Below are 23,249 nucleotides of genomic sequence, written 5' to 3'. Positions count from 1 at the left end.
CAGCTCACCCACCGACCGCTCCACCCGGGAGCATGCATGCCACAGCAGCTCACCCACCGACCGCTCCAACTGGGAGCATGCATGCCACTGCAGCTCACCCACTAACCAGGAGTCTGCACGCCACTGCAGTTCACCCACCGACCGCACCAACCGGGAGCCTGCATGCCAGGAGACCTGGATCAGTCATCCAGATATTCATTGTCCCTTGAAGGCTAAGTGCAAGAGGTGAGGGAGAAAGCACCTTGACGTCCTGCATGAGGTTAAAACTCGTGGTGAAGGCAAGGCAAGTAGTAACAGCTCCACCATGCCAGAGTAGACGTGTCCCAGTACCTCCATAGCTGAGACATTTTATGTAGACAGGCCTACAGTACATAGGAATTTAATACTGTAGGTAAGCCAGGTTGTGCTACACCATGGAGAGAATACCCTAGACTAGTATGCTCTCCTGGTTATGGCTGGATGATCATGCTGCTTGAAGCCGCTCAGAAGCTAGGCCTCCTGGGAAGACCAGAAGACTTGACACTTCACACAATTAGGCATGACCTATGACCTATCAAGGGGGCCTTGGTGTCTTTCTCGGTGTCGCCTGGGAGCCATGCTGGTTAGACCTTCCATATACACAATACTTTCACTGCTAAGGAGCTGTTGTATGTCTTGCCCCACATACTTACCCAGTGGTAGTTCTTCAGAGGAAGCATAAACACCTGAAACACCTCCCTCTCGCTCCAATTAAGGATCCGTATCCACTCCTGCTATCTGGGTTGGACTGTCTCCATCTGATAACCCAGATATAGCCAGTGAGACTAGGAGCCCCTGTTGGACCAGCAGCTATAAAGACCCACCTAGGCTGGACCCTACAGAGTTCATCACACTTGCTGGCCACCAGTCTCAAGACTATTCATCGTCTCCTGACACATGCTGCCCCTCCAGCCTCTGATCTATTTAACCATGTAGAGAGGCTTTGGCAGTTTGACACCTTACCGTATCACAATGAGAGGCTCATCACACAGTACAGACATGATACTGAGGCAGTTAAGAGACTCAAGGACTGTACAGTTTATAAAGTTTCAGTCAAAGACGTTGACTGATATGCGGCTCCACTTCTTGGAAAACCAGTCGTCCTCCTTTAGCTGCCCCTATGGAAGCTACTCTTGTTCATCTTAGAGGAACTGAGAAGCATCTAGCTAGAGACCCTGATACAGCTGCAGTTTATTGTAGTAAATTCACTAAATTATTTGAAGCTGACTATGTGTGCAAGGTTCCACCAGACACCACTGAGGGCAGTCCTGGGTGGTACATCCCACCCCACTTAGTTCAGCATAATGGCAAGAACGGACATGTCTTTAATTGCTCTTTCACCTACAGGGGTATGAGCCTAAATTAATATCTTCCCAGGCCATCACCAGGCGTGAATGCTTAAGGAGGACCAGACCTTTCTCAGGTTCCTGTGGCACAATCTGAACAGGAAAACTCCTACAGTACCTGATGTTTATCAGTGGCAGGTTCTACGCTTTGGGTCCACCTGCAGTACCTGCTGCGCCACTTTCACATTTCAGAAGCATGTGATGGACCAGAGTGAGCCAGGAGAAGATACAGTAAACGTTCCTCGGTTGAATATTGTTTTTATGTAGACAACTGCCTTCAGAGCCTAGCTACTCCGCGGGAGGCTAAGGAACACTACAGTAAGTTGCGACACCTTCTAGCTGTGGGAGGATTTAGCTAATGTCAATGGGCATGCAACTACCCAGAGGTCACCCAAAATCTCCATCTAGAGTCCAAAGCAGAGAGCTAAGGTCTGGCTCATGCAGCCAAGCTCTGACCCACAGGAGCACATCCTCAGGTTACGCTGGCAGTGCTTATCTTGGGATGCAAATACAGCCAGGTAGAGAGAGCTGAACCTAGAATGTGGGGGATTTACCAAGTCCTCGCCAGCCAGTATGACCCACTCGCGTTCATAGTCCCATATACCACCTGAAACAAGGTCCTGGTTTAGAATCTCTAGACCAAGTAAAGGGAGTGGGATGACCCCAACTTACCTAGTGAGCTTATCCAAGAATGGTTTAATTGGGAGAGAATTTACCCAGTGACCCCAAATTAATTTACTCAGGTGTTTGAATTGTGATGGTTTGTGTCCACTGGCTACCAGGAGCATTCATATCTTCACCGATGCCTCAGAGCAGCCCTATGGTGCTGTAGCATACCTGCGTAGTAAAGGTGTGGATGGAACAGTAGAGACTGGCTTCTTAGCTCCGAGGTCCAGAGTTGCATCAAAGCCAAGCAGTCAATCTGTAGACTGGAGCTCTGTGCAGCTCTGACTGGAGCCCAGTTAGTGGCAGTACTACAGAAGGAGCGTACAGTAGAGATCCATGACGTCAGCTACTGGATGGACTCTATGACTGTTCTTACTTGGCATCAGTCCGAATCCTGTTATTTTAAAGTATTTGTAGGGACTAGGATTGTGGAGATACAGTAGCTGACAGATTGTCAGTCATGGCGATATGTCGCTGATGACAAGCCAGCTGATGACATCACCAGGGGACTGACACTATCTCAGATAGCTGGAATCAGCAGGTGGAGCCGAGGTCCTGAGTTTCTACAGAGGCCTCAGACACACTGGCCCCCAGGACCCACGGTGTCTCAGGTGGATGACTGAGGAGCATAAAGGGTCACCTTCTGCGGTTTAGCGTCAGCAGGGTTGAACAGCGAGGTTCCAGATATCAGTCTTTAACAATCCTTCACTGACCCAGTGAAATCAGTTGCTCAGCAGTCTGACAGGGCAGCCAGCGTGGGCTGCAGCCCCATGGCTGATGATTTTAGAGCAGCTGAACTGAAACTCCTCTGACGTGTGGAGACTGAAAGTTTCCCTGAAGACTACGCATGTCTTGAAGCTGTGCCTGTCAACAGTAGGTTGGTGTAGCTCGCACCCGAGTTTGACATTAGCCTAATCAGGGTAGGAAGCCACCTACGCACATGCTATGGCATAGCCCAGGACGCAGCATAACCTGGTGCTAGATCCGATCCATAGTATCACCTCCTTGCTGATTAAGTGTTATGATGAGCAGCTGCATCTTCGAAGGACCAGAGTATGAGACACAGAGTAGGTGCTGTTGGGTTCTCTGGGGAAGGGCAACAGTCTGGAGAAACAGTTTGCATGTATGTTGTGTCACAGATAACGTGGTAAATCCCTCAGATGGATTTGCCCCCCTCTACTTTTACAATGCATTGTCCAGCATTTTACTCCACAGGTGTGAACTGACTTGGTCCTTTCTTAGTGAAGATCGGTAGGAGACAGGAGAAACACTGAGGTATCATTTATAACTGTGCTGCTACAATAGCGTTGTACCTAGAGCTCATGCTTAGCCTTGACACAGACTCATTCCTCATCATTACGTAACTGTACTGCATGGAGAGGGAAGCCAGGGCACCAATTTTAAGGGAGCTGGTACTGAGCTGAGAGGCCCTTAATGCTTTAGGATCCTCTATAAAGGAGCAACTGGCAGCCCAGCCAATCACCTCCCGCTTTAATCCGCATAGTGCTCTGCAGGCTAAGTGAAGGCAGCCTTGTACACCACCCTAGGCCCACATACTGTGGACTGTGCTGGTTGAGGTAGAAGGGATTTTAAATTGGAAGCCCCTGGGTTAAGTGTCCTTGGATGTACTGTAGCTGATCCTGATCCCATCACACCCAATACTCTCCTGATGGGGCGGCCAGATTCAGCCCTTCCTCAGGTGGCAGATGGACACAGCTAAACTGGCGAATGGGACTGAGGTTATGATTGTGGATCCTCAAACACCAAAGTCAGTGTGGTTAACATGGTTAACATCCACCTGTGTGCTCTAATCAGGGCTCTGCTGAGATCATCTCTGAGAATAAATCAGCATCTCCAGTATCTAAATCTTTCTCCCCTCTTTACATTTGGTTTGACTTATTTCTCAGTTTATGGGAATGTGTCTGTGTATTAGGGGTGGCACGGTTCACAAAACCCACAGTTCAGTTTGTATCACGGTTTTACGGTCACGGTTTTCGGTTCTGTACGGTTCTTGTTATTTTTTCTTTTAATCTTTTCTTTTTCTTTTAAGCATATAATGTTTAATCATTCGTTTTGTATTTGTCCGGTCCATGGGGTTAATTTAATTGGGGATCGTTAAAATGATAGATCACCTATCTTGATTAAGTCTGATTCGGTTCGTTACATTATATATATATATATTAGTGCTGTCAAACGATTAAAATTTTTAATCAGATTAATCACAGGGTTGCTGTGGATTAATTTCGATTAATCACGATTAAATATCATTCATTTTTAATCTATATTAATTGCATTTAATTTTGCATGACCAAACAGAATCAAGAAAAAAGGGAATATATATGCACTTAACATGTTTATTGAAAATCTTGAACACGAGTCAGATGCATTCCATCTGCCACAGAAGTGCAATATCCCATGGACCCATGTCAACAAGCAAGATTTTCTGGTTAGTCGGACAACTTTCGGATTTAAGGTACTTCAGTTTAAATAGTCTTTATTTTCGATCACTTACAATTATCCCGAACTACCGTAAATCCGACAAATAATCCAACTCATCATGAAATCCAATTCTAGCCCGTTTAATTGCCATTGTTAGCAATATCAGTTGATAACACATTACGCGCGGTGCTTTAGGTATAAAACTCCATAGCAACCCTATCCACAGATAAGTTGGATGGTATAGTGTATGCGACTGATTTATTGAGCCACAAATGAGAAGTAGTGCTTAAACAGTATAAAACTACAACTTCCCCTTCTGTTGATAAAAGGCGCAGCTATCTTGGATTCTGAACTCGGGATCCTCTGTGCTGCTCCGAGATATTTCTTTGATCTCTGAGAAAGGGAGCGCGCATGCCGTCACTTCCTGCTTCAAAACTTAGAATCCGACTTGGAATACGAGTTCCCATGGCAAATGAAACGCACCAAAACTGCCCGAAATGGGGTGACAGACACATTTCAGGGATTTTGAGTCATTCTGCACTGTAGATGGGTTAATTGCATTAAAAATTTTAATCAGATTAATCATGATGATGGATTAATCTGCGTTAACCCGTTAATTTTGACAGCCCTAATATATATATATAACGTGAAAAAAATTGGTATTAATTATATTGAATGTTCTTGAGTAATCGATAAAATCAGTTTCTGTGTATGTACAAGACATCAATCTGTAATAGTGCAAAATATGTCCAGTTGATATGTCTAGTATGATCATCTGGCAATAGCCTGTAGGTCTGTGTGGTCAGACACTGTGCAATAAACAGAATTTTTAGGAACATGGCAAATGTTCACATTGCAGCATGGAAGCAGGCTCACTGTTACAACGCTGACCGGGGAAGCAGAGGCGAGGAGACCTAGGATCGGGGGAATGCGGGGTTTAATGAGCAAAAGGAACACAGACGAGCGGTAAAGCAGAATTACAATATAATGACCGGACTGGAGAAAGAAACGGAAACGCGGACTAAATACAATGGAGTAATGACAAATTTGACAACAATCAGGAACAGCTGGTAAACATGGGGAATCCACACAGGGTTAACGAGGGGGCGTGGCACACGACCCAGGACCTGCACAGCTCCCCTCGCCCTCCAAGGCCCTATGTGGAGGAGTGGTGTGACATGGATGTATTGTCTAAAATGCAGTTAAGTTAAGATAATGAGGGGGGGATGAGTGGCTAATCGCCCCCCCTTCCCTCTGTGTGGTGCGGTGTGATGTCTAGATGTGGCGTCTAATGTGCACATGCACACACTCACCAGATACACACACAGACATGCACAGCCACATGCACACACTCACCAGATACACACACAGACATGCACAGCCACATGCACACACTCACCAGATACACCCACAGAGACGCACACCCACACGCACACCCTCACCAGATACACACACAGACACGTACGCCCACACGCACACACTCACCAGATACACACACAGACACGCACGCCCACACTCACCAGATACACACACACAGACACGCACGCCCACACGCACAGACACACTCATCTCGAGGCCCAACAGCAGATGCCCTGGAATTGTCCAGTGGTCGGCTCCAGAGGCTGTTCCCCCACCCCCCAGGTCGCAGGCTAGTGGCCCCCCGCCGAAGGCCGGCAGCCCCCCGCGGACGCCGCCGCCCCGCACCCGGGCCCGTCCAGCAAAAACACCCGCCACCCCCGCCATCCCCCAACTCCCCCGGTCCGCCCACCACCCCCCTTGATCAGTGGGAATGGGCGTGTGTGTGGAGCTAGGGTGCAGTTAAAATGTGGGGGGACACAAGTGGGGGATGGATACCCCAGCCAGAGCTGCGGGCCTCCCCCCCCAGCCCCCACAGACCCTCAATGTCTAAAGTGGAGTTAAAATAGAGGGGAAGGGAGCCGCGCTGTCCAGCTGTGGGCTGCCAAAGCAGCCGACCCAGGACCTGCACAGCTCCCCCCACCCTCCAATGCCCTATGTGAAAGAGTGGTGTGACATGAATGTATGTCTAAAGTGCAATTAAAATAATACAGAGGGGGGTGAGTGGCTAGTCACCCCCCCCTTCCCTCTGTGTGATGCAGTGTGGTGTTGTGGGTGTGGTGTCTAAAGTGGAATTAAAAGAGATGGGGGGTGACTAGCTGATCACCCCCCAGTACCTATATGGAGTGTTGTGTAGGTGGGTGTGGTATGTAGGGGGCTGTGGGGGAATAGGTGGTAATGCAGCAGGGCAGCGGACATCCAGCACGACGCGCCCGGATGCGCGGCACCAACACCCACGCAGGCGCTACCCCCCCGCCCCGCCGCAGCACCCCCGCCCCAACCCGAGGGGGGTATCCGGAGCCTCATCTGCGAAGGCCTCGCTGATGAGCCGCTCTCACACAAACACCTACACTCACCAGACAGACTGACCTGGGACCTGCACCCTCTATACCCTGCCCCGGTGCCCTCCCCCCAGAGGCCAGCATGCCCAGAGGCTCCCAGAGCGACACCCTAGTCAGTCCCACATGGGAAGGGGCGCCCAGGGGGAGACCGGCCCCCCCGGCACTGACGAGGCCCCCACCCCACTAGCGGGCCCCCCGGAACCCCGAGCTCCACCCCGCACCCACGAGGCCCTAGCCACCCGGCCAGGGCCGGCGCCCCCCGCCCAGGCCGCCAGGCCCCCCCGCGCCCACCGGGTAGACGCCCCCAGCCCCCCCACCCCGCCAGCCCAGGGGCGACCCACAACCCCCAGCCCAGGAACCGCAGGCCCCCAGCCCCACGGAGCCACCGGCACCCACACCCCCCAGAGCCCCCCCACCATCCAAGGGACACAAGGAACAGCAAAGCCATGACGCCACACACCTACTAAGTGATGGAGTCAATTATTGGGGACCAGACAGAGTTGAAATTGGCTAATTGATTCTTGGAGGAAGCAGACATTCGCTCCATACTAATGTGGTCCAACAAGAGACCTTTGTACTGATTAATACTCAAATTGTTTTTTGATTTCCAATTCACAAGAATAGTTTTCTTGGCGATGCACAAGGCGGTGAGAACCATTTGTGTTGCACTACCCTCCAGATCCATATTACTTACATCGCCTAGCAAGCATAATCTCGGGGAGGCCGGAATATTATACCCTAAATACATAGATAAGTCTTCGCATACCCTCTGCCAAAATGGGTGAACAGCTGTGCATTCCCACATAGCGTGCATATAGTCATCTGGTGCATTCCCACATAGCGTGCATATAGTCATCTGGTGCATTCCCACATAGCGTGCATATAGTTGTCTGGTGCATTATTTGTGCAGTAAGGGCAGGTGTCGGATTCTATGAGGCCCATCTTGAACATCCTTTGTCCTGTGTAGTGTGTTCTATGGAGAGTCTTATATTGTACAGTATGAGTTGCAGATTGGGTTTTTTGGTCATTCTAAAAGTATTTAAACATATTTGTGTCCAGATGCTCTGGTCTATACTAATCAATTTCCCATTTTGAGGTTGGGAGAGATATTGAGTCGTTTAAATCTGACACTGATCTGTATATTTTTGACATTGTTTTAGGCGCATGGATTCTCAGTAGTTGGGTTACCTTTGTAGGTAATTGTAGATTTAATTCATCATGTCCGTATTTAACCCGCATTATATATTTAAGTTGGTGGTACTCTAGAAACTTGCTTCTCTGAATATTGTACTGTGAAACAAGTTCTTCAAATGAAATAAATTGTCCATTTTGGATAATATGCTCTAGATACCGTATGCCTTTATCCCTCCATACAGTGAAATTTAACACTTTCTTGTTCAGTAGGATGTCTGGATTGTTCCAGATGGGCGTTCGTTGGCATGGGGTTAGCGAGGATTTGTTTAATTTAAGAAAGTCCCACCAGGCTGTCAGAGATGTTCTAATATTAATGCTTAGGAAACATTTATGGTGTTTAATACTAGAGCTGATAAATGGCAAATCGGAGATATCCAAATTATCACAGAACTCCTGTTCTACATTTAGCCATAGTCTGTCTAGCGGGCTTGGATTAATCCATCTCAAAACATATTGTAATCTATTGGCAAGAAAGTAGTAGTAAAAATTTGGCAAATCTAAACCTCCGCATTGTTTAGTCTTTTGTAAGGTTTTTAAACTAATTCTTGGTGGTTTATCCCGCCATAGAAATTTGGAAATGTGTGAATTTAATGAATTGAACCAGGCAGAAGAGGGTTTATAGGGGATCATTGAGAACAAATAGTTAATTTTGGGTAGAACCATCATTTTAATAGAGGCCACCCTCCCCATGAGTGATATGGGCTGGGTTTTCCACCGTATAAGATCGTCTTCTATTGTTTTAAGAAGTGGAGTAAAGTTTAATTTTTGCAGGTCTGACAGCCTGGGGGAAATATTTATACCTAAATATTTGATATTTCCTGATTGTAATGTAGTAGTTGGCGCATTTTGAAAATCGCAGTTTATAGGCAGGACTGTGGATTTTGACCAGTTGATGGAATACTCAGAGATTGATGAAAATCTTTCTATGACTGAAATTGTGTGAGATAGGGAGGATTGAGAGTTTGGAAGGAAAATTAATACATCATCTGCATAAAGACTTATCTTATGAAGCTCATTTTTAATTTGAATACCTGCAATATCTCTATTTTGTCTTATCATGGCTGCTAGAGGTTCAATAAAAATAGCGAAGAGAGAGGGAGAGAGTGGGCAGCCTTGTCTAGTACCCCTCTGGAGAAGAAAGCTTGGTGAAGTTTGGTCGTTTGTCCTGACTGATGCATTAGGAGAGCTATATAGAATTTTAATCCAGGTAATAAAAGATGATCCAAACCCAAATTTATTTAGTGCTGCTATAAGAAATTTCCAATTTACCCTGTCGAAAGCCTTTTCTGCATCTAAAGAAATAATTGTAGTTTCTAGTTTGTTGATGGTAGAGTAATCCATTAAGTTAATTAACCTGCGTGTGTTGGCTGCCGACTGTCTACCTTTGATGAAGCCTGTTTGATCAGGGTGTATTATGAAAGGGGTGACTTTCTCCAGTTTTTTTGCTAAAGCTTTACATATTAATTTAAGATCTGTGTTTATTAGTGATATGGGACGATAACTAGATGGGAGCGTGGGGTCCTTACCTGGTTTTAGGAGTAAACTAATATTGGCCGAGTTCATAGTTAAAGGTAATTTGCCGCTTTCTCTAATATGACATACCATTCTATGGAAAGTGGGCTCTAACGTATCCAAAATTCTTTATAGAATTCTGCTGGAAAACCATCTGGTCCCGGAGCCTTATTGTTGGCCATATGCTGAAGGGCATCATGGAGTTCTGCCACTGAAATGGGTGCCTCCAGTGCCATTACCTGATCTTCCTGTAATTTTGGAAGATTTATATTGTTAAGGAATTCATCAATACCAGCCTGTGGTGGATCAATCTGTGACTTATATAAATTTTCATAGAAATTTCTAAAGGTGTTGTTTATTTCATCTGGGTCATGTGTAATGTTACCTAATCGGTCTTTTACGGAAGAGATTGTTGTTTTTTCCTTGTTCAGCTTTAATTGGTTGGCTAAAAATTCTTTTTTCGATCGGTAAACAAACTACAAACAAACCAAGTCGCCATGTTGAAATTACGTCACAGGGGCAACTCGGACAACAAAATCTTGTCCGACTTCAACGTCATAAAAGGGGCGTGTTTCCGACGGGAAGTGACGTTTTTCGTGACGTTTTCATCCGAGTTCCGACTTGGAGAGAAATAATCGAACGCACCAATATAGCCTATTCTTTCGCGCGAAAGGGAAACACACTGACGTCACATACGGGGCACGAGGCTACATTGCGCATGTCATGAACCGTCGAACCGTGCGACGCATGCATGCTCCGAACCGAGACAAGCGAACCGAACGGTTCGGTTTTTTTTCATGAACCGTGCCATCCCTACTGTGTATAATATACATTTTTTGCAAATTCCAGCCTGGCTCTTCCCTGTTTCTCATTAATGAAAGGCCTCTTACTTGCTTTATTCCTTGTTTCAGTCCTGCTTCTAGGATCCTGTAATGAACTGTCCTAGCAGAACTTCACACCATTTCATGTTCTTTAAGGTCAGATGAGGTCATCCTCTGATTTATGAGGCACAGCCGTATAAGTTGACAGTTATCTCTGGCATTAAAATGTTGTTTCTACCCTCTACATGGCTGGTTTCTGGATATTCCCAGTGTCTCCTGCTTTATTTTGTTCATGTATACTGCTGTCTTAGAAACTTTGAGCCTGGAAGCAGCCTGCAGTGCAGTGTAGCCTCTGCCAGCAGAACCAGGATTTTAAAAAAGCTGATTGGTTTAAAAATATAGAGGGATATCTTAATTTTTTCCAGAGCTGTATAATATAGAGCCTTGTGCTGACTGGGTGCCAGACAGCAGTTGGATCATCCCTGGAAAATACCCTGGAAAACACAACCCCCCCCCAAATTATCCCACAAAACACACAGACTCCCTTCATGAGTAAAACTGTTGGGCTCATTTAGTATTTATCTAAGCAGATAGATACAGTAAGTAGATTTTATGTCATTACTTACGTTCAGTGCTGGTTGCGGTTGTAGTTCTCAGATTGACAGTAATATGAACTGGGATCTGCTGGTTTCCATTATCACACCAATACCAGCCTGTGTCCTTCCTCTGCAGTCCCCTCATTGTCACAATGATGACTTTCTTTACTTTGTTACCCGTGATCAGGACAGGCCTCCCATCCAAACCCGAAGACCTTGTTATACAGGAGCCCCCCATCCTACACCATGACAATTCCCTGTAATAGTATTCATACTGTTCACACTGAACACTGACGCTGTCTCCTTCCACACCTGTCATCTCCTGTTTGTCCACAGACAGCCCTGGGGAACCTGAACACACAGATTAGGAAAAAACACTGTGATATTTACATAACAATAAAATAGTCATGAATATGAGCCAGTTATATTAATATTATACACATATATTTCATACCCCTATGAAGCAAAACCAAAGGACATTTATTAACATATTATCATATCTAACCCCTCTGAAGTACCCCATTAACTGTTTTTTCTCCCAGGTCTCATTTATGGTGTCGATCAAAACTAAAATTTGGTCCCTCTTATACAGTTGAAACCAGAAGTTTACATACACTTCAGAAAAAAACACAAAAACTTTTTTTTCTCACTGCTGACCATTAAATCAGAGTAAACTTTTTCTGTTTCAGTTAGTTAGGATCACCATTTTTTTTGTATTTGTTAAATGTCAGAATATACAGAGAGAGAATTTTATTTTTTATTTTTATTACTCTCATCAAAGGCAGAAGTTTACATATACTTCCATACTATTTGGTAGCATTGCCTTGAAACTCTTTCACTTGGGCCAAACGTTTTGTGTTTCCTCCTGAAACTTCTCACAATAGTTTGCTGGAATTTTGGCCCATTCCTCTTGACAGAACTGGTGTAACTGGATCAGGTTTGTAGGCCTTCTTGCTCACACTCCCCTTTTCAGTACCGCCCACAGATTTTCTATAGCATTGAGGTCAGGGCTGTGTGACGGCCACTCCAATACATTGACTTAGTAACTAATTTGGAGGGATGCTTGGGGTCATTGACCCTTTGGAAGACCCATTTGCACCCAAGCTTCAACTTCCTGGCTGATGTCTTCAGATGTTGCTTCAATACATCCACATAAGTTTCTTTTCCCATGACGCCATCTATTTTGTGAAGTGCACCAGCCCCCCCTGCAGCAAAACAGCCCCACATGATGCTGCCACCCCCATACCTCACAGGTGGGATGCTGTTCTGAGGCCTGCAAGCCCCCCTTTTTCCTCCAAATATACTGTTGATCATTATGGCCAAACAGCTCAATTTTAGTTTCATCAGAGCACAGGACATGTCTCCAAAAATTAAGATGCTAGTGCACAAACTGTTGTCTCTCTTTTTTATGGTGGTTTTGAAGCAAAGGCTTCTCCTCACTGAGTGGCCTTTCAGCTCATGTTGGTACAGGACTCGTTTTACTGTGGATAATGATACTATCTTACCAGTTTCAGGCAGCATTTTCACAAGGTCTTTTGCTGTTATCCTGGGTTTGATTTGCACATTTTGCCCCAAAAACGTTCATCTCTGCGACTCAGAATCCGTCTCCTTCCTGAGCAGTACAATGGCTGTATACTCCCATGGCTTTTATACTTGTGCATTATTGTGTGAACGGATGAACATGGGACCTTCAGGCATCTGGAAATTGTACCTAAGGATGAGCCAGACTTGTGGAGGTCCACGATTCTTTTCCTGATGTGTTGGTTGATTTCTCTTGATTTTCCCATGATGTCACAGAATGAGGCTCTGTGTTTAAGGTGATCCTTAAAATACATCCACAGCTATGCCACCAGTTAACTCACATGGTGTCAATTAACCTATCAGAAGCTTCTGGAGCTCAGACTGGAATCATCTGGAATTTTCTTTGTTGTGTAAACTTCTGACTTTGATGAAAATAATTAAAATAAAAAATAAAATTCTCTCTCTCTTTATTCTGACAATTAACAAAAAAATTTTAAAAATTGGTGATCCTAAATGACCTAAAACAGAAAAAGTTTACTCTGATTTAATGTTCGACAGTGAGAAAAAAAACGTTTTTTGTGTCTTTCTCTGAAATGTATGTAAACTTCAGGTTTCAACTGTATCGGTGTCCTGCTGGCAGCCCGGCCAGGTGAAGCGCTGCCACAGCTTCCTCAGCATCTTCTCTACCCCGTACTGCCCGACCCGACGGCTCCATGCACCGACCTCAGCATGAGAGAGCACAGGTATAGCGCCCCCTTCAGGCCTTTGCTGGGCCCAAGTTAACAAACACTAGACGGGGGCCCTGAGTTCACTATGGCGTCTGTCTGTAGGCTATATGCTCCCTTCAAAACTAACCCAGGGCTAACATGCCCACCCTAAATACATTCACCACCTTATTTAACAACTGTGCAATATAAAATGACGCAGTTAAATTTAAGAACTTTACTACATAAATGCTATTATGTACAAGACACAATATATACAGTGTAAACAGTATTTACAATAGCTCCCACTCTGTTATTTCCCACTCAGAAACCTAAGCCAGCAAATAATTAAACCAAAGAAAAATCATAGCAGGACTGATCTGCTGCTTTCTCACTTGTCCAGCAGTCGGGGCACTCTGTCCTTTGCCACCGTGAATCGAATAGCTCTCTCTCTACTAGCAGATGGACTCTGAAATTTAGTAGCTTTGCTAGTAAGCTTGCCGTGTGGAAGGAACACGTTTGGTCATCTTTCTTCTCTCATGTCCAACTCTCTTTTGTCTCTTCTCCTATGTTTCTTTCCCCCGTTATGGGAATTCATGGGATTGCTCTCATTGGCAGATATCAAATGAATAACTCATTAAATTATATTTAACAAACAAAGAAAAGAACATAAAACATAAATTATACGGAACATATGTCAGCTCAGCACATCCTCCCCAACATTATACAAATCAGATTAATCACACTTTACCAAAACAAAAGAACCAGACACTGGGTTATACAGTACAGGCTCCTGGGCACCAGCAGCTGCAGCAGCTCCCCAGCGCCATCCAGTGATCACCTGCGGCTTAACAGCAGACCCTCGTGTTCCTCCAGGGTGCCCCACTGGGTGTGGTAGGTCTTGGTCTCTGGGCTGGAGGCTGAGATCGCCTCCCAACCCAGTCACCCTCCTTCATCCAGCTACTCCCTCACCCTGGCCAGCATGGGGTTGCTGTGTTGCTCTGTGACGATCTGCTGGATCTTGGTGGTGGCCTGGTTGTCCTGCACTGTGAGCTGCTGCAGGGTCGGTGAGACAGAGTGTCCACGTTTCCATGCAGCTTCCCAGGGTGATGTTGGACCTCAAAGTCAAACTCTGCCATTACCTCCAACCAGTGGACCAGCTGTCCTTCTGAGTGCCAGAAACTCAGGAGCCGCCCAAGCGATTTGTGGTCCTTCCACAACCCAAACCACTGGCTACAGAGGTATGGATGGAAGTTCTCGCCAGCCTGCTCCACAGATAGCAGCTCCTGTCAAGTTACGTGGTACTTGCACTCCTACCTGTTTAGCATTTAGCTGAAATATACTACTACACGCTCCCCTTCGGGTCCTGCCTGTACTAGCACAGTACCCAGCCCCTTGTTGCTGGCATCTGCATCCAGAATGAAAAGGAGGGTCTAGGTCCTCTAGCATGGGAACATCGGTGAGCGCCACGCAGAGCTGGTTAAAAGCCATGGCTCAGGCATCCATCCACGCAAAACCACTTCCCTTCTCTGTAAGATGGTGCATTGTGTTTGTCATGCTGGCTAAGTCCTTAACAGAGTGTTGGTAATATGACACTATCCCCAGGAAGCTGTGCAGCTCTGCTACAGTCTGTGCAGGGGGCCAGTCTCACACAGCTGCCTCTTCTGCGGGTCGGTGGCCACACCCTCCCCCTGATGACGTGGCCCTGGAAGTGCATCATGCATTGGAGGAGGGAGAACTTCCAGGGGTTCAGCCACATCCCTCCCAGAGGATCCATGCAAACACTGTCTTTAAGTTCCACAATGTCCCGGGAAAATCAGCGGTGTAGAGCAGCAGATCATCGATACTGATGATGCACTAGGTCCAGGTGAGCTGGGACATGCTCCCTTAGCCTCTCGAAGGCGGCCAGGCTGTTACACAGGCTGAATGAAATTGACCAGAAGTGTCATAGCCTGTGACCGATGGTGGTCTTGGGGTGGGTTTCTGGGGACAGTTTGACCTGCCAGTAGCCACTCCAGAGGTCTAAGGAGCAGAATCATGTTGACCAAGTGATGCATGGAAGCAAATAGGAGTCCTTCCTTGTCACTGCATTCAATGGTTGCTAGTTGAAGCAAAAACAACATGACAGTCACTGACACCAGCTGGATGCCCACGGGTTCCTAACCGGCTGGCGCAGCCCTATTGGTGCCTGGCAGTTTGCCCAGACAGATCAGAGTGATGGTGGATCCCGTGTCCACCAGGGCTTGGCAAGGAGTTCCATCCAACAGGCAGTCGACATAGAGGTGTCTAGCCTTGCGTAGGGGTTAGACTGGTGTGCATTGCAGGTGACGCCCCCCTTAAGATGCAACCCGCCCAACATTTCCTGGATGTTCAGGGCGACAGCAAGGTGCTGATGCAGGCCAGCTGCGGGCAATGTGTCCCAGCTCTCCACACCTTCTGGTGAGGCGCAGGAGCAGCACCAGCAGCAGCAGCATGCAGATCTCCAACCAGCTATGTTCCCTCTGAACTCTCCGCAATGCAGGCTTCACTATGTGGTGGGCGGGGCACTGTGCCCAGAGGACCAACGCTCATCCTGCGCTACCCAGGGGAAGTGAGGGTAGCCCCACTGGGTACAGCTCTCGAGCTCAGCTGCGAATGGCCACAACCTTTCACTGGTGTACCATCACTGGCTGTCCAGCTGCTCCCTCATCTCCCCTCTGACTGTTACTTGCCAAACCAGTGTGGTAATTAGTGTCCCACAGTCCTCCTGCTCTTCTGGAGAGAGGCTTAGATGAGCCTTCAGCGCCTCCCCCTCCAGTGACATTGCCAGTTGACCCGCAGTTTTGCTGGGTCACTGGCCACTGAGCCGCGCCGCCAGCCGGACCTGGGTCAGGTAGGGCTCCAAGGGGCCTTTTCTGTCATAGCGGGGCAGCTTGAGGAGGGTCTTGATTGCGACCGGCTGTATCCCCGTGCTGCAGCACTGTCACCTGGGCAGGTGGGGGGCGCTGGGGCCGTCAGGTTGGTCCAGGAAGGCAAAGCACTTGGTTCCTGGAGGTCTGCTCAAGCTGGCTGCTCCCCTTATGGTGTCAGCTTCTTGGAGCTCCTCTTGCTCCCTCTCAAGCTCCTCAATTATCACCCCCAGCTCTGACATCAATGTAGCGTATCGTATAGCCATGGTGTGGAAACCGTAATAAGCAACAGGAGGCGATGGGATTCAACCGCTAGGTGGCATTCATTTCACCTGTGCCAGTCACTCTAACAACGCACCCACACTGCGCACCATGCCCGTCACCCACTTACTCCCAACCCACACGTTGGGCGCGTATACACATACACATGCACACACACACACACACAGTACTATGTACCACTATTAACATTTAACATTACACATGACACTACAGTACAGCACAAGACATTACGATGCCTGGAAATCACTAAGAACTATGTACAAGGTTGGCGCCAGTCAAATATTCCGCTCTGCCCCATGGCACCTACTGTGCTATAATATACAGTCTTTTGAAAAGTTTGGGCACCCCTCGATAAATAACATATTTTGGTCATTTTTTAATTGAAAAGATGTAAACACAGTCTCTGTAGGAAATGGAAAAAATGCACAATATTTTTGCCAAAAATTGATGCATAGTTACTTTTTATTTCATAAATTGAACAAAGATAAAAGATAAAAACATTATTGTGGCACTCTGCAAAAGTTTGGGCACCCTACATAATCAGTACTTAGTAACACCTCCTCTGGCAGATATAACAGCTTGCAAACGCTTTTTATAGCCAGCTAAAAGTCTTTCAGTTCTTGTACTTGGGATTTTCTCCCATTCTTCCTAGCAAAAGGCTTCTAGTTCTGTAATATTCTTTGGTCGTCTTGCATGCACAGCTCTTTAAAGATCTATCCACAAATTTTCAATGATGTTTAAATCAGGGGACTGTGATGGCCATTCCAAGACCTTCAGCTTGTGTCTCTTGAGGTAGTCCATGGTGGATTTCGAGGTATGTTTAGGGTCATTGTCCTGTTGTAGAAGCCATCCTCTTTTCAACTTCAGCTTTTTTACAGATGGTGTGATGTTTGCTTCCAGAATTTGCTGGTATTTAGTGGAATCCGTTCTTCCCTCCACCCGTGCAATGTTTCCTGTGCCACTGGCTGCAACACAACCCCAAAGCATAATAGATCCACCCCCATATGCTTAATAGGTTTCAAGGTGTTCTTTTCATGAAATGCTGCTCCTTTTTTTTCTCCAAACATGCCTTTGCTGATTGTGGCCAAAGAGTTCTATTTTAACTTCATCAGTCCACAGCACTTGTTTCCAAAACGCATCAGGCTTCTGTAGATGTTCTGTTGCATACTTCTGATGTTGGATTTCATGATGGGGATGCAGGTAAGGTTTTCTTCTGCTGACTCTTTCATGAAGGTCTTGTGGAACGGTGCACCACCACTCCTGAGTCTGCTAAATGTTCCTGCAGATTTTTTGCAGTCAAATTGGGGTTTTCGATTTGTCTTTCTGACCAGCATACGAGCAGTTCTCTCAGAGTTTTCTTGGTCTTCCAGATCTCATCTTGACCTCTACAGTTCAACTGAACTGCCATCTCTTAATTACATTATACATCAATGTTTGGTGAAAATATTGTGCATTTTTTCCATTTCCTATAGAGATTGTGTTTACATCTTTTCAATTAAAAAATGACCAAAATATGTTATTTATTGAGGGGTCCCCACACTTTTGCATAAGACTGTATTCATGTATGTAAATGCATATTTCAAATAAATTAATGTGTTAAAATGACATGATAGTTATTCTTTTCAATCTTCTTGTCTTATTTCTGATTTTTTATTTGACGTGTTAATTTATTTTGCACAAAGGGCTCGTGCACATGAACAGGAACTTTATGTTCATTCCCAGTAATATGTGAAACAGCGCCCCCTGGAGTCACTCATCATGACAGTCATAAAATATGGTGTAACACTGGCATTGATAAAGGAATTGATAAGCTCAGAGACATACGAATCCGATGCTTTGGAAAATTTGGAACCGGTTCTCAATTCCCATCCCTAGTACCAGGTCCATTAAGCCCCTCTGCTTTCCAAGATATAAACCTCACAGGATGGCCTCCTATAGCAACAGCCATGTTAGCCATAATAAAATACATTCACAGCCTGTGACCCGAAACACTCTGAGGGTACAAGCTGCATGTCAGCACATGCAATGAAAAATAAGTTTGGTCCATTCAAAACACTGAAAAGGAGACACTGTCATGGTAATACCCAGAACATTCCCCCATCTCCTTATAAGAACAAGAAATAACATTTAACCCCAAAAGCTGTATTTTCTTCCCCAATTGACGTAAATCGTAGTTATTACATAATGAAAAACTTGTATGATTCCTCATACAAGTAAAACTTCAATGAATACCAATCAAATTGAGGACGACTCCCTTCCTTGAAATTTCTGTGTTTATCTGTTCCACCTTTAGGGTATTTCCAGGCCAAAGATAACAAAGGTCAAGCAAACCATTAAAAACTATGCCAGCTCACTTCATGCTCAACCTGGAAGTTCCCAATGAAGTTTTAAAATAGTGAAATGGAAAATTTTCTAAAATATTTTCACCTTTGTCCTTCCTTTCTGCCTGAATTACATGTTACATACTGTGCATCTCATTGGCTACAGTCTGCAGTACAGACATCTTACCCTCAGTGACTGACAGGTAAACCGGTGTTCCCACAGGTGAACCTCCGCTGATCTCCACACCACACCAGTAGTAATCAGAGACCCCAGTTTGCAAGTTGTTCATAGTGACAGTGAAGACTCGCTGGTCAGGATCATCTCTGATTGACACTTCATTCTTCTTCTGTGGAGAATCAGTGCGTACTATGGGAGTACATGAACTCCAGTCACTCCCATTGCACCAGTATTTATCATGTTTTTGATATATGTTGTCATAGAAACATGGGATGGTGACAGATCCTCCACTCTGTACTGTCACCCACCTCACTGTGGACACACCTGCAGGGACAGTATGAAAATTACCCAGCTGATTAACTCTCACTCCCTCTTACACCATTTATACACATATTCATAAAGTCAGTACCAGTCTACTGTAGGCTGCAGTACTTTACTCTGCAGAATATTAAAATTTGTTTTCAGTAAATGTTGTATTTGCAAAAATATGAAAACTGATCAGATAAAATAAAATCATCCTGCAAAAAAAACCTCCTTTTTCGGCTTATAGTTGCTTCTTCATGTCAGCAGCCAAAGCACCTGCAGGTCAGACCAGCTAATCCACCTGGAGCCAAGCAGGTTAGGACCTGGCCAGTACTTGGATAGGAGACCAAGTTTAAAAAGTAGGTAACTGCTGGATGGTGCCGTCTTTCAGATGTGATGTAACACCCAGGTCCTGTAATTCGGATGTCATGAGCGATTCCTGGGCATCTTTCAATAGAGTAGGAGTGGTACCCGATGCTCTGGCTAAACTGCCCACTGTGGCCCTTTCAAATCTGGCCTCCTAATCATCCTCTATATCAAATTAGTGAATTCTCTCCTGTTCCTTCACCACCTTAGCTACTGTGTGGTGAGCAGAATGGCTGCCATTACATCACCCAGGTGGGGGTGACACAGTGGTGGTGTTTGAAGCGGCTCCCCATTGCTTCCATAAAGTGCTTTGGGTGTCTTGAAAAGCGCTATATAAATGCAACATTCATTTGCATACATTATAGTTATTTAAATTTACATATACTGTATAGCACAAATATCAGTAAATGACAGCCAAACTTTTATTCTTTTACAGTATGTTTATTTGTATTTTTCCTTTTCTATAAGATTTCTGCTTAAAATTCAAACCAACTGACATTTTTTGACATATTGCTTCTCATATCTAACCCCCTGAAGTAGCACATTTAATGTTACTTCTCCCTGGTCTCATTAATGGTGCTCATCAAAACTAAAATTTGGTCCCTCATATATATTAAAATATTTTCTCCTGTGTTTGTGTTAATGTCCTTCCTTTCTGACTGAATTACATGTTACATACTGTGCATCTCATTGGCTACAGTCTGCAGTACAGACATCTTACCCTCAGTGACTGACAGGTAAACCCGTGTTCCCACAGCTGAACCTCTGCTGATCTCCACACAGCACCAGTAGTAATCAGAGACCGCAGTTTGCAAGTTGTTCATAGTCACAGTGAAGACTCGCTGGTCAGGATCATCTCTGATTGACATTTCATCCTTCTTCCGTGGAAAGTCAGTGCGTACTATGGTTGTACATGAACTACAGTCACTCCCTCTGCACCAGTATTTCACATGTGGTTTATATCTGTCATCATAGTGACATGGGATGGTGACAGATCCTCCTCTCAGTACAGACACCCATCCCACTGAGGACACACTGTCAGCACCTGTGGGGAAAACAACCAACTGAATTCACATTTTCAGCATCACAGTATCTCTGGTTAATATTATATACTGTATTATCAGTTTGTGTAACACTTGTACCAGGGGTTATGGCACAGAGAGATGGGTTTAAGAGGACAGTGAGGAGGTAAAACAGCAAGACTGTCATTTTACCATAAGAACAAGGGAAAGACACAGGAGAACAAAGCAGGTGTGTTGTAGGGGAGGGGCACTCAGCTATCATTCCCATCAGGGGCAGAGAGCCAAGGTCCACATCATTTACTGACCAGGGATGGGGGGGACTGGATTTAATTGTGTTTCAGTCCAGAGTTTGCCATTTGGGCAGCACTGTTCTAGGGTTGGAGAGGAAAACCAGGACCTTAAGTCACTGGTAATAAGGCACAGTGAGGAGAATGAATGGGCTCATCACTTTGTGGTGATCACACCCCTTTAACACTAGGGCTATATTTGTAAACACATTCAATTCAGTCATTTTTGTCTTTTGAATGGCATACAGTAAGTACTGAAATGTATTTTAGCTCCGTCGTCCATCTTCTACATGCTTATCCAGTACAGGGTCAGTACAGTACAGGGAGCGTGGAGCTGATCTGAGGCAGTACTGTTGTTTGCATGTAATTCACTCCTACCTAAATCCCTAAGACAAAGTTGGATGCAGAATTCCGTGGTATCAGGGTAAATGAATTTATACACACAACAACCATGAGACAGAATAAGACCATTCCTTTATAATACTGCCACATAGTGAACAAAAAGAAGACTGCAGTCAGTTCTGAAATCATCCAGTCAGTCTACATTTAACCTCTGCAGTGCAAACAGGAAGTGACAAAACCATAATAGGTGATCCAGTGTTCTGCATGTAATGAAACCAGAGAGAGTGGTAAGGAGTGTGTGCTGATACAGTGCATTACCTCAGCACCACACTGGCTTGGATGGAGTGGAACAGTGTAAAGTTTTTTTTCCCAGTGGCTGGAGGGCCAATCCTGCCGCCAACCTACAGATATTCTCTGAATGTTGGGAGACCTGCTTGCAGGCCTGGATGTAGGTTAATGTCATAACCAGGACAAAGCAATTGCAGGTTAAGGGTCTTGCTCAACAGCCCAATGGAGCAGGGTCACTCCTGGCATTCAAAGGATTCGAACCAGCAACTTTCGATTTACTGGCAGAGAACCCCAGCCTCAGAGCCACCTCTTTGCCCCATAGCCCACCTGACCAACATTATTATTGTTTTTTAAATCATTCAATAAACATCTCTCTGTTCAGCTTATTCATGATTATGGAATAAAAAGAAGATTTGATTTTACAATAGGGGTAGCTGCCCATGACATCATAGATCCTAGGATCACAGAGGCACACAAACCCCTCCACCACGATGAGGAGGCGATTCATGGAGGGGAGGATTCATCCAAGGGTTTGACCTTGGATCTCGGAAGAATGATGCAGATTTTGTCTTGCTAATGGAACAGTGAAGCAGCTCTTCACCCTCACAAAAATACTGGAGCGAACATGGGAGTTTGCCAAATATGAAGCAGCTGTGATGAGGATCAGAACCTCTAAGTCGGAGGTCATGGTTCTCAGCCGGATAAAGGTGGACTGCTCCCTCAGGGTGGTGGATGAGTTACTGCTTCAAGTGGAGGAGTTCAAGTATCTTAGGGTCTTGTTTACATGTGAGGGAAGTATGGAGCAGGAGATTGGCAGTCGGATCAGCATGGCATCAGCAGTTAGGCGTTGTTCTGATTTGTCGTGGTGAAAAGAGAGCTGAGCCGCACTCATCCCACATTACTCTCATGCCAAATTATAACTTGAGACAAACCACAGCACAAAGCCAAGACTGCACACCACTGCAGCTCACACACTGACCGCTCCAGCTGGGAGCCTGCACGCCAGGAGACCTGGATCAGTCATTAAGATATTCAGTGTCCCTTGAAGGCTAAGTGCAAGAGGTGTGGGAGAAAGCACCTTGACGTCCTGCATGAGGTTAACACTCGTGGTGAAGGCAAGGCAAGTAGTAACAGCTCCACCATGCCAGAGTAGATGTGTCCCAGTACCTCCATAGCTGAGACATTTTATGTAGACAGGCCTACAGTACATAGGAATTTAATACTGTAGGTAAGCCAGGTTGTGCTACACCATGGAGAGAATACCCTAGACTAGTATGCTCTCCTGGTTATGGCTGGATGATCTTGCTGCTTGAAGCCGCTCAGAAGCTAGGCCTCCTGGGATGGCCAGAAGACTTGACACTTCACACAGTTAGGCATGACCTATGACCTATCAAGGGGGCCATGGTGTCTTTCTCGGTGTCGCCTGGAAGCCATGCTGGTTAGACCTTCCATATACACAATACTTTCATTGCTAAGGAGCTGTTGTATGTCTTGCCCCACATACTTACCCAGTGGTAGCTCTTCAGAGGAAGCATAAACACCTGAAACACCTCCCTCTCGCTCCAATTAAGGATCCGTATCCACTCCTGCTATCTGGGTTGGACTCTCTCCATCTGATAACCCAGATATAGCCAGTGAGACTAGGAGCCCCTGGTGGACCAGCAGCTATAAAGACCTGCCTAGGCTGGACCCTACAGGATCCATCACACTTGCTGGCCACCAGTCTCAAGACTATTCA

General features: G+C 45.8%; 1 protein-coding gene across 1 annotated transcript in view; it reads right to left on the bottom strand.

Moving 5' to 3' along the window:
- Positions 1–716: 716 nt before the first annotated feature.
- Positions 717–23,249, bottom strand: part of LOC140588977 (polymeric immunoglobulin receptor-like) — a 34,946-nt gene continuing 12,413 nt past the window's right edge. Inside the window, exons 2-5 of the mRNA XM_072711634.1 lie at positions 20,294–20,617; positions 18,913–19,227; positions 11,040–11,360; positions 717–776 (exon numbers count right to left, since the gene is read on the bottom strand). Coding sequence (XP_072567735.1) covers positions 730–776; positions 11,040–11,360; positions 18,913–19,227; positions 20,294–20,617 — 1,007 coding nt within the window. The 3' untranslated portion in view covers positions 717–729. The remainder of the gene's footprint in view (positions 777–11,039; positions 11,361–18,912; positions 19,228–20,293; positions 20,618–23,249) is intronic.

The sequence above is a fragment of the Paramormyrops kingsleyae genome, chromosome 4 (genome assembly GCF_048594095.1).
Source record: "Paramormyrops kingsleyae isolate MSU_618 chromosome 4, PKINGS_0.4, whole genome shotgun sequence".
Classification (NCBI taxonomy): domain Eukaryota; kingdom Metazoa; phylum Chordata; class Actinopteri; order Osteoglossiformes; family Mormyridae; genus Paramormyrops; species Paramormyrops kingsleyae.
The sequence above is the reverse complement of the archived record's forward strand: the minus strand, read 5'-3'. Positions and strand labels throughout refer to the sequence as shown.